General features: G+C 39.8%; 2 protein-coding genes across 4 annotated transcripts in view; one reads left to right on the top strand and one right to left on the bottom strand.

Annotated features, from left to right (window-relative positions):
• Nucleotides 1–13,923, top strand: part of CLNS1A (chloride nucleotide-sensitive channel 1A) — a 43,230-nt gene extending 29,307 nt beyond the window's left edge. Inside the window, exon 7 of one of the 2 annotated variants that reach the window (XM_072725985.1) lies at nt 10,826–13,923. The gene's annotated coding sequence lies outside the window, so the exon portion shown is untranslated. The remainder of the gene's footprint in view (nt 1–10,825) is intronic. The other variant, XM_072725987.1, reaches the window with a different exon arrangement.
• AQP11 (aquaporin 11) lies at nt 1,209–19,233 on the bottom strand. Of its 2 annotated transcripts, XM_026010429.2 has the most exons (3): nt 18,248–19,233; nt 9,935–10,051; nt 1,209–4,424 (listed from the first exon to the last, which is right to left on the bottom strand). In XM_026010429.2, exons 1-3 carry the CDS (start codon nt 18,867–18,869, stop codon nt 4,345–4,347), a joined length of 819 nt encoding a protein of 272 aa, XP_025866214.1. In that variant the 5' UTR covers nt 18,870–19,233; the 3' UTR covers nt 1,209–4,344. The 2 variants fall into 2 exon arrangements, with proteins under 2 accessions (XP_025866214.1, XP_025866213.1); XM_026010428.2 differs by lacking the exon at nt 1,209–4,424 and having other exon boundaries at nt 9,763–10,051; nt 18,248–19,135.
• Nucleotides 19,234–19,239: the final 6 nt, after the last annotated feature.

Genomic DNA, 19,239 nt, shown 5'->3' with positions numbered 1-19,239 from the left:
CGTTAGGTCTAAACTAGAAAGCTGTGGCATGAATTTGATTGTTTTAATAGGATCACTCAAACAATAGAAACAAATTATTGCAGTAATGTGGGCAAAAGTAAGTAAATGGAGGCTTGGACTAAACTGTGCTAGTAGGCCATAATGCAAAGTATGAAGGCCTACTTACGCTAGAGAAACACATGTTCACAAGCAGCGTTGCTTTAATAGTGAATAACTAGAAATACCCATCAATAGACTGGATAAACTATGCAGTTTGAATTAACTAAAGCTGCATGTATCAAGTTGAGTTATCAGACAACCAGGTAGATATGTCAACTATTAAAGATGGATACGAGTCTGGAATTCAGGACAGTTGTACAAGCTGAAATAAATCTGGCGGTCATTAGGATATAGTTGCTCCAAAGCTACAGTACTGGATAAAATTACCAAGAGTGTGACTATAAGTAGAAAAGAACTCAGAGGACTAAGACCTGGGAAACTATCATTTCATTTGAGGAAAAGAGGAAGAACTAGCAAAAGAAACTGAGAAGCCGGGGATTTTGTGGACGTGAAGTATTTTCAGGAGGAGAATACAGTCAGTTGTATCAAATGCTGCTGATAGATAATAAGGATGAGAACTTGCTTTAACAATGTGAAAGTAATTGATGGCCTTGGCAAGAATTTGAGTGGAATGGTGGAGCTGAAGCCCTGATAAGAATGCATCAAGAAGAAACAGGAAGTGGCGCCTTGGTGGCTCAGTTGGTTAAGGGTCAAACTCTTGATTTCGCTCAGGTCATGATCTCAGACTTGTGAGATGGAGCCCCATGTTGGGCTCCACATTGTGTGTGAATCTGCTTAATTAAGATTCTCTTTCTCCTCCTGTACCTCTCCTCTAAAAAAATAAAGAAACAGGAAAAGGCAAATAGAACTTAAGACTCCCAGCACATCTGCTTAACTTGTATGCATATATTCTCACCTTTTCTCCTGCTGCTATGAACGATCTAGCTTTGCCTCTAGCTGAAACCAACCCCTGTGCACTTGATTCTGTCTTCACTAACCTATTATGAAATACAGACCTGGGAAATCTCCCCTCCCTCTCCTACATCATCAGTTTCCTCTCTGCTGAATCATTCCCCCCAGCATATAAACATGCCAAGATCTTTCCCATCTTAAAAAAAGATTCTTTCTTGACCTAATTTCCACCTTCAGTGGCTGCCCACGTTTTCTTCCCTTTATGGCCAACCTCTGAAAGAACTGTCCTGCTATATATCTCACTGTTTTTCTGTTTCAGTTTCAGGTGCAGACAAGGAATAAGCAACTGGGTTTAATCTAGACTGTGGTTAAGCTGTGTGACTATGATGAGATAAAAGAACAAGGGAGTTAAGATTCTCTGCAAGTGTGTAATTTAAGCTGCTTGGAGAGAAGTACTTAAGAGTGAGAGATGTGAAAAGGCAGTGGTATCGGTGGACAGAAGTTCTCTATGGAGGCTGAAGGATTATTGGAGATGAGTGACTAGAATGAGTGAGCCAGGAGAGGGTAGTGGTTAGGGTTTGAGTTACTGGTAATGACAAGCTTAAGGTTATGACCAAAGTTGTAGCTGAGGCACAATAGAAGAAAAATAAATGAAAAACCTTTCAAGTTCAGCCAGTGAATTGAGAGGCCAAGAAACTGGAAGGATCATCTTCATGGATATTGAAGTCTTCAAGAACTATAACTGGAATGGTATTACAGAGGCTGAGACAGGAACTAAGTTCTTAAAGGACCCGGGGGAATTGAGGGTACTAATAGGGTAGGTGCTACAGTTAGAAGTACCCAGGTGGCAGATGGCGTGGTGTGCTGACAGGTTTTTAACAGCGGGAGCAAAGGGAAGCAGCCACGAGGAGAGTGAAACCTGTTCCACTTGCAGGTATCAGAGGTGGCATGGAGAAAACAGCTACCATCTCAGAGACCTGTAGGGGAAGCAGTGTCATCTATAGTCTCAAATTCTGACAAGTTTAGAGAGCCGGGTATTTTCATGAATTAATACTTATTTTTCTTAAATACAGAGTCTCATGAAACAGTAATTGAAACACAGTTTCATGGTTGGAAGACCTAGGGAGTGGTAGAGGTATTTTAAGGTTAACAGCCTTTATTTTGTGTTGCCATGGCAGGATTCAGGCCTAGCATTGCCAGATCTTTTGGGTTTTTTCGAGAATCCAGAACTGGATTTCTGTGTGAAAAAGACTACAACACTAGCTTTTTTTATTTACTTATTTTAAAATATTGTGCAGGCCAAATAAACTGTATTTAGCCACTGTCACAATTTTATGAACTGAGGTTTTTAAAATAGAAACTAGTATTTCTAAGTTCATGAGTCAAAGTCCATGATCCTCAAACTGGCTGGCTTGTTGGGTAGCCTGCCTCCACTCAGCTGGTGTAATGGGAGTGACTATCACAAGCTCATCACCAAGCAGCACTTAAATTACCTGACAGTTTATCAATTGTTTATTACATAGATCTGATCTCACCCCATATTTTCTTTTTTTTTTTTTTAAAGGTTTTATTTATTTATTCATGAGAGACAGAGAGGCAGGGGGCGGGGGCGAGGGCAGAGACACAGGCAGAGGGAGAAGCAGGCTCCATGCAGAGAGCCCGACGTGGGACTCGATCCCAGGTCTCCAAGATCAGGCCCTGGGCACTAAACCGCTGAGCCACCTGGGCTGCCCTCACCCCATATTTTCTTTATTTTCAGTTCTAACCCTGATAATGGAATTACCTTTGAAGAGAAATACACTTAACCTTATAGCCAGAACTTCTAAATGAAAAGTAGCCTCATAATAATAAAATAAAGCTTCTTACGGAAGAAAACTTAGGCTCTTTAACCCTAACAAGACAAAAAACTAGTTAATTCTTAAATTTTAACATTATAAAATCTTAAATGTTGCTTCAAAATCTGGAACTTTACTTTAATCATAATAATGACCAAGATTTTTTTGTATTGAAATCGAAGTCTAAAGATGGTATTTGAGCCTCAGTTGACTTCAGGGTGGCAAACCCCTCTGGACTTAGCTTCCTTATCTGTAAAATGAAGATTAAAAATACATGCCTTACCTACTATCTAAGGTAGCTGTTAGGATCAAATGAGAATGTGAAAAGCTTAACTCTTGACTTTGTATGGGTGCTTTTAGTTCATTAAGGAATAACTTGCTGAAAGCTACTAAGATTGTCTATTGAAAGAAAATATTTTAGATTATATTTAAAATTTAGGAAACAGGGATCCCTGGGTGGTGCAGCGGTTTAGCGCCTGCCTTTGGCCCAGGGCGCGATCCTGGGGACCCGGGATCGAATCCCACGTCAGGCTCCCAGTGCATGGAGCCTGCTTCTCCCTCTGCCTGTGTCTCTGCCTCTCTCTCTCTCTGTGTGTGTGACTATCATAAATAAATAAAAAATTTAAAAAAAATAAAATAAAATAAAATTTAGGAAACACCTCAAGTATGAGTGGATATATAATATACTTCCAGAAGCAACTTTCCTATTGATAGGTGACACTGCTGATGGTATCACTGTGTGAGGTAGTGGCTGAAATGTACCCTCTCTAGGTCTGTAAGCATGACTGGTCATACTTTGGTTAAAAATCCTATTCATTCAGGTGAGATTTGATATATACTCTGTTTTTAGTCCTACCTCCCTTCCCTCCTCACCCTGTGCTCTTTTCATCAAAATTATCACTTGAGATTTATATTTAATGAATCTTTTTTACTTTTACTTTTATTTTTTTAAAGATTTTATTTATCATGAGAGACAGAGAGAGGCAGAGACATAGGCAGAGGAAGAAACAGGCTCCCTGTGGGGAGCCTGATGTAGAACTCGATCTCAGGACCCTGGGACTATGACCTGACCCAAAGGCAGACGCTCAACCACTGAGCCACCCAGGCATCCCATGAATCTTTTTTTAATAAAAGATTTATTTAGAGAGAGAGAGAAAGCTGGGGGCAGGGCAGAGGGAGAGAGAGAGAATCCCAAGCAGACTGCCTGCTAAGCACAGAGCCTGATGCAGGGCTCCATCTCATGACCCTGAAATCATGATCTGAGCCGAAACCAAGAGTTGAATGCTCAACTGACTGAGCCAGGCAGGCGCCCCAGTGAGTCTTTTCTACCAGCATTTAATACACACTCAGAAGAACAAGTCTTAACTGAGAAACACAGGGTGTCTCCTTTTCACAGTAATTGGTTTTGTTAAGTTCCAGTGATGACAATACAAGGCAGCTTCCTCCGAGGAAGCTAAACATTGATGAGTCCAGTGTAGCCAGTATGTTGAATATGAGGTGATAAGATATCACATCCAGCTTGACTGTCCTGTAACTGAGTCTGAGTCTTTTGGAATAGTTACTCCCTTTTATTAATTGCATGGTGGTTATACAGCCATGGAAGGAAAAAGCTGAACATCAAAATCATCAACAATATACCTGAAAGACAAAATAGAGTAAAATAAACAATCTATGGAAGTTCAGAATCACTCAGTGATTATAATTTATGTACCTAGAGATTTGGAAAGCAATGTTTAAAAGAATTAGCTGCATTGGGATCCCTGGGTGGCGCAGCGGTTTGGCGCCTGCCTTTGGCCCAGGGCGCGATCCTGGAGACCCGGGATCGAATCCCACGTCGGGCTCCCGGTGCATGGAGCCTGCTTCTCCCTCTGCCTGTGTCTCTGCCTCTCTCTATCTCTCTGTGACTATCATAAATAAATAAAAATTAAAAAAAAAAAAAAAGAATTAGCTGCATCAATCTCCATGAAATGTGGATATTTATTAATATAACATTCTCACATTTTTCTTCAACTGTGAATCCTTAAAAACATATGTACTTGATAAAACCAGAAGGATCTAAACAATGAACTGAAAGAATGAATAGATGTGGAGTTCTAGCTCTGGTGCTGTCACTGACCTGCTGAGTGAGAAACTCGGGACTTTGGTCTCCCTTTGCTCTTCTCTAGCAACACTGTCCCTCTGTGCCCCAGAGATGTACTGGGAGAATAAAGCAACTGAAATCGCTCTTGAGTTTTCATTTGGAATGCTCAAGCATTACTTTCTCCCTTCTCTTTTTTTCATCAGTTACAATATTAATAGCTTTTAGAGCTGTATCAAGCAAAAGGTGTAAAACAAAATTTCAGTCAGTGCTAAAATTATGTATCTTAAATAATACATGGGGGCCCTAGGTATCTCGGGGTTGAGCATCCGACTGTTAATTTCAGCTCAGGTCAAGATCTCAGGTTCCTGGGATCAAGCCCTGTGTTGGGCTCCGTGCAGTCTCCTTGTGAGTCTTTCCCTCTTCTTTTGTCCCCACCCCCAAACTCCGCCCCCCCCGCCATGAATAAATAAAATCCCTTTTTAAAAAAGAAAATATGTAAAAAGAAAAGAGTCATATATTAGTAAATCTTCATTTTTGAGGTCACACCAGTTAAATCTAGCATGTGACTATGGGTTAATTTTTCAGTGGAAAATAGGGATGGAAGGGACAGCCAGAGGGCTCAAATCACTGTCTTGAAAGGGATGTCTGCAATTAGTATTTTTATCTTAACATATTTACGATTAAAATTCTAAGTTAGTTTAAATTCAGACTGAGTTTTTGTCACATGCAGATCTGATATTTTTTTTTTTTTACCTCTATTTGGTAACAAAGGAAACAAGGTTTGACTAGCATTTGGATAGCTTTAAAAGATAAAAGTCTGTCTTGCAACCAAAAGCTTTAAATGAAAAAAAAAAAAAGTCGGAAACAACCTAAATGTTAACTGATCCACAAGATTTGACATTTTCTTATGAAGTCAGAGCTAGAGAATAAGACATTACATTGAAAACGTTTTCCAAAAATGTAATTTCAGTTACATAGCAAATAGAATTAGCTCATTTTCATTTTATGAAATGTGTAAACTAGAGAATTCTATATGCATTATTATAGTCACTTCTGTTTTGGGGAGATGGCAGAAGTCATTAGAAAAATTATAATTACCACTGCTATGAAAAGTAACAAACACAAGTACAGGTTCCAAGAATAGTTTGCTTACTCCCTGCTTCGTCAAGAATGGAAAGCTATCTTGGGACGACTCTCCTCCATCTCAGTGGCATCACCTAATGTAGCTTTAACAGGGTTTTGTTTGTTTTGACACCTCATCTTTTACTTAGCTGTGTAAAGGATTCTTGCAAAAATATAATTTTTAAAAAATATTTTATTTTACTTATTTTTAAGTAGACTCCATGCTCACTGTGGAGCACAACACAGGGCTTACATTCATGACCCTAAGATCAAGACTTGAGCTGAAAGCAAGAGTTAAGACACTTAACTGACTGAGCCACCCAGGTGCCTCTTAAGATTTCATTTTTAAGTAATCTCTACACCCAGTGTGGGGCTGGAACTCACAACTGCAAGATCAAGAGTCACATGCTCTACTGAGCCAACCAGGTGCCCCTAAAAATATAATTTATTTTTCCCATCCTTAATAGTTTGTAACCTTATTTCATTTGATGCCATTTTTTCCCCGATAGAACTGTAAGTAACTTCAATGAATGACAAAATCCAATGCCAAGCTGGAATTCAGTATTCTAAAAAGTGTCATTTATTCATATATGTCCTTTATCCACATCTACTGAAGGATTACTGTATTGTTTTTCATTCCTAAATCTCTTAAAGAAGTGTAGGAACATTCTTTAAACCAAAAGCTGTAAGAAATTTTAGTTAAGTCTATTTGGGAAAAGCTAGGAAATCCTTAGGCCAACAAAGAATCTTTGTATATTTTCAACAAGCCAATTCCGGCCAAGATAATTGCTAAAAAGTTTAATCCCAATGCCATTTTTAAAAGATTCCTTGAAAAAAAAACCATAAAAGATTCCTTGATGAGGAAGAAAAATATGTGCATGTTGGAATTTGGGGGGGTAAGTGGTTCCATAAAAATGTTTTGGTAATGGCTACAATTAAATGTTATCTTCCTCTTTGGACTATACTAACATGAATAAAATGTAGTCTGTTTCCCCGACCCACTATTCTCTGGTCTGTACACTTCTTTTTTTTTTTTTTTTTTGTACACTTCTTAAAGGGGCAGAAATGATTGCTCCTCTTTTATCTACCGTGAAACTTTTTTTTCCAGTATGTTCTTTCAGGAAGAAGTTATTAAGTGATTCGGGCTAGTAAACATTTATTTTTTTTTAAAGATTTTATTTATTCATGAGAGACACAGAGAGAGGCAGAGACATAGGCAGAGGGAGAGGCAGGCTCCATGCAGGAGCCCGATGTGGGACTTGATCCCAGAACTCCAGGATCACGCCTGAGCCAAAGGCAGATGCTCAACTGCTTGAGCCACCCAGATGTCCCAAGAAAACTTTTTTAAAAAAGTAATCTGTAAAATTAAAAAAAAAATTAATCTGTACACCCAACATGGGGCTCGAATTTATAACCCTGACATCAAGAGTTGCATGTTGCATTGACTGAGCCAGCCATGACATTTTGCTTTAAGCAATGTTTTCTAGGGGTGTCTGGCTGGCTCGGTCCATACAGCATGTGACTCTTGATCTCAGGGTTGTGAGTTTGAGCCGCATGTTGGGTATAGAGATTACTTTATTTATTTATTTTTTAAGATTTATTTATTTATTTACTCGTGATAGACACAGAGAGAGAGAGAACGAGAGGCAGAGACATAGGCAGAGGGAGAAGCAGGCTCCACGGCGGGAACCCGACGTGGGATTTGATCCCGGGACTCCAGGATCATGCCCTGGGCCAAAGGCAGGCGCCAAACGGCTGAGCCACCCAAGGATCCCCCTAGAGATTATTAAAAAAAAAAAAAAAATCATAGGCATTTTACAGAAAATGTCATTCTGATTTTTTTTCCTTTTAAGAATTATTTTGGAGCTGTGCCTGGGTGGCTTAGCCAGTTAAGCATTGGACTCTTTTTTTTTTTTTTTTAATTTTTTTAAATTTTTTATTTATTTATGATAGTCACAGAGAGACAGAGAGAGAGGCAGAGACATAGGCAGAGGGAGAAACAGGCTCCATGCACCGGGAGCCTGATGTGGGATTCGATCCCGGGTCTCCAGGATCGCGCCCTGGGCCAAAGGCAAGCGCCAAACCACTGCGCCACCCAGGGATCCCAAGCATTAGACTCTTGACTTCAGCTCAAATCATGATCTCAAGGTCATGAGATTGAGCCCTGCATCAGGATCCCCACTGGGCATGCAGCCTGCTTAGATTCCATCTCTCCCCCTGTCCCCCTACCCCTGCTTGCTCACATGCTCTCTCCTTAAAATAAATAATAAATAAATAAAAATTCTTTTGGGAAGGCCTACCTCCATTTTAGTGTTCTTTCAAGTAATGAATGAAATTTTTTTTTTTTTTTTAAGTAATCTCTACATCCAACTCATGACTCCTGAGATCAAGAGTTGCCCACTCCTCTTACTGAGCCAGCCAGGCGCTGCTGGATGAAATAATTCTTCAGTGTCATAGGCCTACTGTTAAAATTGCAGTTGGAGCACAGTATATAATGTTAATAATATATGTGGATTGCAAATATGACACCTTAAGAGAATCATTCCATATAAAAACTGTCAGTAGACCTATCCAATTAATGACTTCATGAACTTCAATGATTAACTTCTTAAAAATTAAGAATAGAGAAAATTTAAAGAAGTTATTAGAAAACACTAGCACTCTCTAGAACTGAAAAACAGCTGCTATTGTTAGCATTTTAAAATACAGACTTTTTCTGATATTTTTCATGTTTAGGTCCACAGATACTATTACTGAGCAAAACAGGTGCTAAATGTGAAATAAAGGCATGGAAGGTGAAGGGAAGAAGTGTGCTGGTTGTTCAAACGTATTGTGCCAATGTTCCCTTCTCTATGTACCCTAATTTTTTTTTTAACAAAAATAAGGAACAAAAACCAAAATGCTAACTGTGGATAAAAAGGATGAACTAATAAAAGCCAGGCATCCTATATTCTTTTAAAATTATGATTTATAATCAGGCTTAAAAGAGGTGACTGAAAAACAAGAAATGCTAATAACTTAAAGAAAGAAATGCATATTATAATAGGAGTTTTATATATCTGATTCAGATAGAAATAACAGGAATGCAATTATGGGTCATTTTAAAATTACACTTACTATAGTTATCCATTGTTTCATGAGATGCTCTTTTACAGGGATCCCTGGGTGGCACAGCGGTTTGGCGCCTGCCTTTGGCCCAGGGCGTGATCCTGGAGACCCGGGATCGAATCCCACATCGGGCTCCCGGTGCATGGAGTCTGCTTCTCCCTCTGCCTGTGTCTCTGCCTCTCTCTCTCTCTCTGTGACTATCATAAATAAATAAATTAATTAAAAAAAAAAAAAAAAGAGATGCTCTTTTACAGAAAGTCAAATGACTTTAACAGTACTTTATCTGGAACTCACAAATTAAAAAGAAAATTCCCTTTAGCAAGAAAGAGATTTTTTTTTTGAAAGAGATATTTTTTTTTTTTTAATTTTTATTTATTTATGATAGTCACAGAGAGAGAGAGAGAGGCAGAGACACAGGCAGAGGGAGAAGCAGGTTCCATGCACCGGGAGCCTGACGTGGGATTCGATCCCGGGTCTCCAGGATCACGCCCTGGGCCAAAGGCAGGCGCCAAACCGCTGCGCCACCCAGGGATCCCTGAAAGAGATATTTTTTTAACAGAAGGAATCACTCCTCAGTTTTTTTGCCCATATATCTGAGGGGTTCTTAAAGTGGTATCATACCTGAAACTGACTACCCTTAACTAGATAATTTTATTTTTTTGAAGATAAAAAGTTTTAAAGGATACTGCACAGATAAAGCATTACTTCAGGTATTTTCATTTTACTCATTTTATTTTTTGCACCAATTCTGGCTTTGGAAATTGACAGGTTAGAATGACATTTCCTATCATTTTAAGATACCCTAGTCTTTTAATCACATTAATAAAAATATGCTTACCTAAAGAAGGAGCGAGCCAATATACTATAAAAAATCGAAGGAATGCTTCATCAAAACACGTGAAATGTAGTGAAAGTGCCAAAGCTGGATTAAATACAGCTCCTGTTAGACTTCCTCCTGTAATACATTTTAAGCAGAGTGACACCAAACCATATATTTTACATTTTCTTGCAACTGGAAATAAAGAGGTTACAAGATATGACTGCTTTGTTTTAGGTATTTAAGTATTCTTATGCTATAATCTTCCTTTGCAGAATCACCTGGCATATTTTAGAATATAAAAATAGATTATAGATTATAAACCGCAAAGACATTAAGAGTTTGTTTTTTTTAAAAAAAAAAAAAGATTTTATTTATTCTATGAGAGAGGCAGAGACATAGGCAGAGGGAGAAGCAGGCTCCCTGTGGGGAGCTGGATGCGGGACTTGATCCCAAGACCTCGGGATCACAACCTGAGCCAAAGGCAGATGCTCAACCACTGAGCCACCCAGGTGCCCCAGGACATTAAGAGTTTTAACCCAGTGCTTTTTCTATATATTATAGAATGCACACTGAAAATTAATCTGTTCTATTATTGTTCCTACAAGTTTATGAAACAGGAGATTTGGCTGCCCATCTTAACATTCATCAATTTAAATGAATAAACAATAATAAAAATAAAATACCCCAGGATCCTCTTGACCATAAGTATACCTTTGTGTTGAAAACAAAAGTAAAATGGACCAGTGTTATCATTGGCTCCATTTTTACTTGTCAGCAGAGCTCTAAGAAGGGACTGTGAATGGCATGTGAATTATGTCTCAAGTGACTACAAAAATTTTTAAATAAAAAAAGTGATTGTGTATAGTTGTGAAAGATAGGTACAAATTCTAACTGTTGATTGCTTTTCAGGATTCATGGTCCCGCTCTGCACCCAGGTTCTCTCTCTGACGTGGATGGAGCCTAGGAGTTTAGTTCTGGCCAGACAAGCAAGAAAGGAAAAGCAGAGGAGGCTGGACTTCCTTTCCAGTGGTACCAGACTGTGGCTCAGCTTTTCAGAACACACCCTAAGATTATTCCTGAGATAGTGGTATTTCTGTTGCTGCTTTCGTGTAGAAGCTTGTGCACACAGATCTGCCTCTGACTCAGCCAGAGAGCTAGATCCTGAGATCTTCACAAATTTTACCTTGACATATACCACTATAGCATGCTGTCTTTGTAAAATCCAGTAAAATGGAAATTAAGCAGCCCTTTCATAGGATTTCACCAATGAGATTTCATCCTTGATAGACTAAAAACATTGAAGCTGTGTCAAGATGAAGATACTGAGCAGTGAACTAATTCACTCCATGGTTCAGAGTTTTTTCTAGCACACCAGCCTCACAGTATGATTCATACTCATGTCTCAGCAATTATAAATGACACCATGTCATGGGCCTTCAGAATCTCTTTTGAATAGTCAGTCTTGGAATGTTAAGCCTGCAACTGCCAAGGACCAACAGAATTGTTTGGTTGGCAGGTGGTCATTTCAGTTCAATAAAAAAATTGAGTTCCTATATGGTAGACATCATTGGCAAAAGATAAGAACTTACACAGGTCTTTAAAATACAGTGTAACATTTGCTATGATAATACGAGTGACCTGTGCTTTTTTTTTTTTTTTTTTTTTTTTTTTTGGCACATTTAAGTAAAAATAGACTGAACCATTGCTCTCATAATTAGTTTTCTTTGGTGTTCCCATTAGGTCTTTGCTATTTCCTTAGATCAGAGAACACTATCTGTCACACTTACGACCATACTAAAATTCAAGCTATTTCACTTGCCTTATCTTCTAATCCTCACATCTCCAATTGTGCTGAGTATAACGTGGAAGCTGCCATTCCCACCAAAAGGCAGAGTTCTCCTCTCTTGAACATGGACTGGCTTTGCAACTTGCATTGACAAACAGAATGCAGCAGGAATGATGCTATGGCAGTTCAGAATATAAGTGACACTGAGTGAATTCTAGTTTCAGGTCTCAAAACACCCATGAGTTTCCACTTTTTGCTCTCTTGGAACAGTGCCCTGACCACATAAGGAAGCTGGACTGCTAGAGGATAAGAGGCCACATGGGGGAGAACTGAGGCATCTTAGATTACAGCTGCCACCAATTGTTGAACACGAGTGCAGCTACATTGGCTTTTCCAACCCCCCCCCCCCCCCCAACTCTCCAGCTATTATGGTCACATAGCAATTTCCCTTCTGATCCACAGAATCATGAAAAACAATAAATTATTATTTTAAGCAATAGTTTTAGCTAATACACAGGATGCCTGGGTGGCTCAGACAGATAAGTGTCTGTCTTGGGCTCAGGACTTGATCGCAGGATCCTGGAATCAGGCCCTGTGTGGGGCATCTCTGCTCAGCAAGGAGTCTGGTTTTCCTTCTGTCATTCCCCCTGCTCATGTACTCTTTCTCTCTTGGTCTCGCTCTCAAACAAGATCTTTAAAAAAAAATAGCTGATACAGAAATTCATATCAGGAGTGGGTTCTGTGTCAAACGCCCAAGGGGTTCCTGAGTGGTGATGGTTAAGCGTCTGAATCTTGGTTGTCTCAGGTCATGACATCCGGGTCCTGAGATCAAGCCTCATGTCAGGCTCTGCACTCAGCATGGAGACTACTTGGGATTCTCTCTCCCTCTCCCCCTCCCGCTAATGTTTTTTTTCTCTCTCTCGCAAATAAATAAATCTTAAAAAAAAAAAAAACTCAAAATATGACTTTGGCTTTGACGTTTTAGACTATATAGCTCTTTGTTGGGGGCTGTCCTGTTTGTGGGATGTTTAGCAGCATCCTTGGTCCTTACTACTAGATGCCAGCACATCTGTCTTCCCCACCATTGTAACAACCAAAAATATCTCCAGACATTGCTGAATGTCTCCTGGGGCAGGGTGGGGGTGGGGTTCCTTTTGAAAACCACTATTGTAGAGAACTACTGATATGTGTATACAAGTAAACATATGTAGTGTTGTTTATAATGTAAAGAACTGGGGAAAACCCAAGTATCCATTCATAAGATCGCTAAATAAACAAGCTTATTAATTTGGAATAACATTCAGTATTTTGAAATAATGAGAGAAATAAAGAGTTACTAACTGACATTGGTAGGTCTCCCAAGATAGCACTGAACAACTACCATTACCAAGAAAAGCAAATTGCAAAAAGTAAGGTATGATATCTTTTATGTTAACATGAACATACTTAAACAATAGTTTCTATAGGATCTGTAAGACTTATGTTTAATAAATCACATAAAGAGTTTGAAGTACATACATGCATGTGCAGAGGACTACCCTGGTGGGAAGACTAGACTGGAGAGAGGACAGGCATGGAAGATGGCAGTCAAAAGGCACTTTTAGTCTCATTGACATTGTTTAAATTTTTAACAAAGAGAATACATTCATGCATTGTGTAATTAAACCTTAATTATTTAAAAATCACCCATAAGGCATAGGACTAACAAAATATCTTTGAAAAATGTTATTTGTTGACATCTGAAGGGGAGAAGACATAATAATATATGTCTAAGAAGAGCTACCAATGGGACGACAGAGCTGGCTGATTGTCAAGAGTCTTACAGGAGAGCACAAACCGGATGACATTACCACATTTAAAGACTGTGTCAAAGTCCAAGTGCTAAATCTGGTAATTCTAGATGCTAATGTTTCTCAATACTCCTACAGGGAATCAAATTTTCTGTGACAGAATGACAGTAGTAAAATCATAAAACTTGGGTATAAGCCAGAATGTCTGGAGCTATCCCTTTCCAGTGAGCAGAATATTTGTGCTAGGTACTGTGCTAAGAACTTGAAATACATTATTCTATTCTTCATAATGGTCTTAAGAGTAGATAGTATTCTCCATTTTAAAGATGAGGAAATGAGGCCTAAATTAAGTATCTCTTTTAAGGGTACAATAAAACTCCAAACTTGTACACTTAACCCACTTAATTAATAAATAAATGTTTTGGACCTTTGTTTGAAGCTATTTTTTTTCATTTGTAAATGAATATTTCATATAGTTATTACATTAAAAGCAAATATATATAAAGGACTTAGTTCCCTTCTCCTTCGACAAATAAACTTACCTATATTCTTTGGGATTTAGGATACCAAAAATGAATAATGAAGTAAAAATGTTAGTTTCTTCAGATCATTTATTATGCTTATTTTGAAAGCCCTTAGACATAAAATATAAAATATCCAGATATATATTATTTTTTCTACATGATTTTTATAAGTGAATAGGAGTATTTGATGTGTAACAGGTGACACAATGCTAAGACCTGGTTATATGTTATAATGAACAAAACAATTTTAGTTTCTGAATTCATAAAGCTTACTGTCTGGCAGAAGAAGACATCAGAAAACAAGTGTATAATTAAATATTCTACAAAGGAAATGAACAAGGGCAGTAATAAAGACAACTTAGATGTATAAAAAATAACAGATTTTTTTCAATGTCTAATTACTGTTGATCCTTGAACAACATGGGTTTGAAATGCACAGGTCCACTTATATGCAGGGTTTTTTTTTTTTTTTAATATAAATACAATGCAGTACTGTAAACGTATTTTCTCATGATTTTAACATTGTTCCCTCTACTTTATTGTACAAATACAGTATATAATACATACAAAATGCAAAATATGTGTAAATCAACCATTAACGGTAAGGCCTCCAGTCAACAGCAGGCAATTAAGTTTGGGGGGAAGCAAAAGTTATACATGGATTTTTGACTGTGTAGGAGCTCAGTGCCCCCTAACCCTCGCATGGTTCAAGGGTCAACTGTAATTAAGAATGAATGCAGGGGCCCCTGGGTGGCACAGTTGGTGGAACGTCTGATTCCAGGTTTAGGCTCAGGTTGTGCTCTCAGGGTCCTGTGATGGAGCCCTGCATCAGCTCCATGCTCACCGCAGAGTCTGCTAAAGTTTCACTCGAACTCCCTCTGCCCCTCCCTGCTCTCTCTCTAAAATAAATTTTAAAAATGAATGCAGTTCTCTCTTACCCTGTTCACTGAACCAAATTCTCCCAAAACCTAAATTAGGAAAGGTTTGCTTGAATTCTGCATTAATAGTTTTATAGCTCTAACGTGTTAATAAATCACATCCTAGGATGCAACCATGTCAAGTCAGTACCAACAGTACCTTAGAAGTTAAAAAAAGACATACCAAAGTAACTTGTAATGAGACTTGACTTATCTGAGTCTTCTTCCCCTGCCTTTCCTTCCCTATCCATTCTTAAATCCTTCCAACAAAAAGCCTCTTCTCTCTCTGATATGACAGAAACTTGACCATTCCCAAGACAGTTCATTTATCTGGAACAACTCTTGACTAAAGTTATGACATATCCACAGAAAATAATGTGGATATGGCTTAATGTTGCATTACCCAAAATATGTTCTCTTCTGCTACATGCTCCTAGACAAAAGGATTCCATATGTTTGAAAAACTGTTCCACATCCTCCTTTTGGAGTTTCACAATATGTAGCAGCATAGTAAATAAAGGCTCTGTACTGTCTTAACATTAGAAAATCTGTTTAATCCAGCGTTTGCCAAATTTACTTGGCAACAGAATCCTTTTGTAACTTGAAATTGTTTGAAATTATGGTAAAGTATATATAATATAAAACGTCATTTTAACCATTTTTCAGTGTATATTCAGTGACATTAATTACATCCACAATATTCAACTATCACCACAATTTCCAAAACTTTTCCATCACTCCAAAGAGAAACTCTGTACTCTGCACCCATTAAAGATTAAGTGCCTGGACTCCTCCCTACCTCCTAGTCCCTTGGTAACATCTATTATACTTTCTGACTCTATGAATTTGCCCATTCTGGATTTTTTTTTTTATTTTATTTATTAATGAGAGAGAGAGGGAGAGAGAGAGCACGGCAGAGATACAGGCAGAGGGAGAAGCAGGCTCCATGCAGGGAGCCCGAAGTGGTACTCCAACCCAGGTCTCCAGGATCAGGCCCTGGGCCAAAGGCGGCGCTAAACCGCTGAGCCACCAGGGCTGCCCATTCTGTATTTTTTTTATATAAGTGAGGTCCTGCAACATTTGTCTGTCCCTTTGTGTCTGGCAAGTTCCATCCATGCATGCTGTGGTGTTATCAGAACTTAATTCCCTTTCATGGCTGAATAATATTCAATTGTATGTACATATTTTTGTTACTTTTGAGGATCGCAGTGTAAAAAAGCTGATAATGAAATGAGATTAAGCCTTAGTGTCAGTTTGAACCATGATTCCAGCACATTCTAGCTATGTGATATTGGACAAGTCCTTTCACGTTTGTGAGCCTCTCTTTATTTAAAATGGGAATAATGTGTTCGTTAGTAGTTTTTCTAAGGATTAACTAAGATAACTCATATAAATGTCTTATGTGCTTATTAGTATATTACCCAATGAATATTCTTATCTCCCTTACATTGGCAGAAAAGGAAGATCATAATAGATTATCAATTTCTGTAACAGTAGCAATCCACGATTGTCTATTAGGTTCTGCCATGGAAACAGTCTCGGCGCTGTCCAATACTGCACCCACTAGCCATGTGTGGCTACTGACCACTTGAAATGTGGCTGAGGAACCGAATATTTTAGTTAATTTAAATGTAAATAACTAGGGCAGCCTGGGGGGGCTCAGTGGTTTAGCACCTGCCTTCAGCCCAGGGCCTGATCCTGGGAACCCAGGATGGAGTCCCACATCGGGCTCCCTGCATGGAGCCTGCTTCTCCCTCTACCTGTGTCTCTGCCTCTCTGTGTGTGTGTCTCTCATGAATAAATAAATAAAATCTTTTTTTTTTTTTTAATTTTCATTTATTTATGATAGTCACACAGAGAGAGAGAGAGAGAGTGAGAGAGGCAGAGACACACACAGGCAGAGGGAGAAGCAGGCTCCATGCACCGGGAGCCCGATGTGGGACTCGATCCCGGGTCTCCAGGATCGCGCCCTGGGCCAAAGGCAGGCGCCAAACCGCTGCGCCACCCAGGGATCCCCTAAATAAAATCTTAAAAAAAAAACAATAGTCTTTAAAAAAACATAAATAAATGTAAATAACCACATGTAGGAAGTGGCTTCCAAATGGGCCAGCTCAAGTCGGGACAAGAACAGTGGTTCTCAACTCTGGTTTCATACTGAGAGTACCTGGAAAACTTTAAAATACACCATTAATTATAAAAGTACAGAGCTAACTTTTTTGCAAGGGATGATTATCTTCATAAATGGGGGCATGTTTCTGCTTTAGCCCAAACCTAAAACTTTAATAAATAAGTAACTATACACCAACCCCTCAAATATACATAAATCCTTCCCTCTCTCCTATACCCTTTATTTCCATCTGTGTATACACAAAGAATAGTACTAGATCTAATGGATGGAAGATGGATAGAAAAATCTTTCATTTTTATCCTGGGAAGTCAAGCAAATGTTTAGAAGCCTTTACTCTGAGGTTTGCTTCTACTCATAGTCTCACTTTCAGTGGGTAGAAGATAGACCATTACAACTAATTTCCTTTTATTAGATACCTGTGTCCCAATGAAGCTACTTTGTTGCAATCATTTAAAATGACACATCCCATCATTAAACTTGTTTTTTGGATTTCCTAGTCCCCTTTAGGATATCTAGGGTATCCACTGCATCTGAGATCTTGTCAAAGTAAACAAATGGTTTGCATGAAATCAACAGATTTCTTGAGTTACTTGTTTTTTAAAAAGCATCTTTAATTTCAAGCAAGTTTTAATTTTAAAACACATCTTTTGTGATAGGCCACTTAAACGTTCATTTATAACTCAAGATTAATTAAGAAATGACTTTAAGAAATTTTGTGGAAAAAGAACTAAGACAAAACTACAGAATATCTACTCCTTATTCTTACTATTAACCAATCAAATAGTCTATGCCTTAAATTGGAAGGCACTTTTTAAACTCATGATCATTTTTCAGTCAGAGTGTCAGGTTGGCATAAGGAAAGAGGTAGTTGATAAGTTATCTTTCCTCTCTACCATTAAAACAATCCCTTTGCAGGATATTTGAACCCTTGGCAATATTTCAGTATTTCTCAGTTTCAGCACAGAAATGGCTCCTGTTGCTGGGTATTCAAGAAAAGCACTCAATAGAGAGGATCTATATGTCTGCACAACTGGTAAAGAACAGGCTGCAAAATGGTTAGAAAAATGGGGATACCAATATAGACATCGCAGAAGTATATGGGTTTCAAATGTTTCTTGGTAAAGAACTTAGCGCCTCAAGTCACAGAGGCTCCGGACATGCCAAATGTTTTGTGGGAATAACAAACCTGCATAGACCAAAAAGGTGATGAGTGCTGCCAGCAGGTGGATACGAAGCTTGGTTCGGATCTCCTGGAAGTGCAACAGAGCGCTGTGGAAAATAAAGGAGCAGATGGCTTCTGTGATGACCGCTTTGGGCAAGTCGACTTGAATAGGATTTCTGCAAGCGAAGGTCCTCTCGCTGAGGTGGTACTTGGTCAGCCCCAGGCCCCAAAGGGCGCTTATGCAGTATCTGCTGCACAGGGCACCAATCAGCTGAGCCAACAGCCTAATCGCACCGGTCTCGGGGGACATTCCCCCCAGCAACATCTGCATCATCACGCCGCACGGGTTGGTAGAGGTGCCCACCAGAGTCAGGCCGTGCACCAGCGAAAAGAAGTAGATTAGCGTTAGCGGCCAGGTGGGGTGCACGGGTTCCTGCTCGCTCAGCAGTTGCAGCTCATGAGTGCAGCAGCAGAGCTGGAAAGTGGCCAGAAACTCCAAGACGAAGGTGTGGGCCATCATGAACCTGTGCAGCCGCTGCCGGGTGACCACGCGGGCCAACCCCATCAACAGCACGAGCGACAGCATCAGCCCCAGCGAGGTGCAGGTGTCCTGCACCTGGGGCCAGAGGCCCCACAGCGCGGTCATGGCTCGCCCTTGGCCAGACTAGGTTGCCTGCTGGGCTCTAGAAGCAGCAGCTTCGGGGCGGGAGTCCCAAGTCCTAAGTCCGCAGCCCCGCCCCCGTCCTCACGCCCCGGGGGCGGACCGACTCGAGGCCAGCCGGCGGCCCCCGGGCGTCAAGCTGGAGGACTCCTCCCCGCGCCCCGGCCCGGAGCGAGGGTGTTGGGACCAGAGCCGAGAAGGAGACGAGGGGAAGGGCGCAAGGGAAGCTCTGCTAGGGGCCGGCTGGAGGGCCAACGGTCAGCAGGAGTCGTGGAGTCGGACGCGCACATGTCCCCGCCGCCCCCCTAAGGGACTGGAAACCCGCGCGGGTCTCACCGGGCGCGGAGGGGGGCGG

This window comes from Vulpes vulpes, chromosome 11, assembly GCF_048418805.1.
Source record: "Vulpes vulpes isolate BD-2025 chromosome 11, VulVul3, whole genome shotgun sequence".
NCBI classification, from domain to species: domain Eukaryota; kingdom Metazoa; phylum Chordata; class Mammalia; order Carnivora; family Canidae; genus Vulpes; species Vulpes vulpes.
The sequence above is the reverse complement of the archived record's forward strand: the minus strand, read 5'-3'. Positions and strand labels throughout refer to the sequence as shown.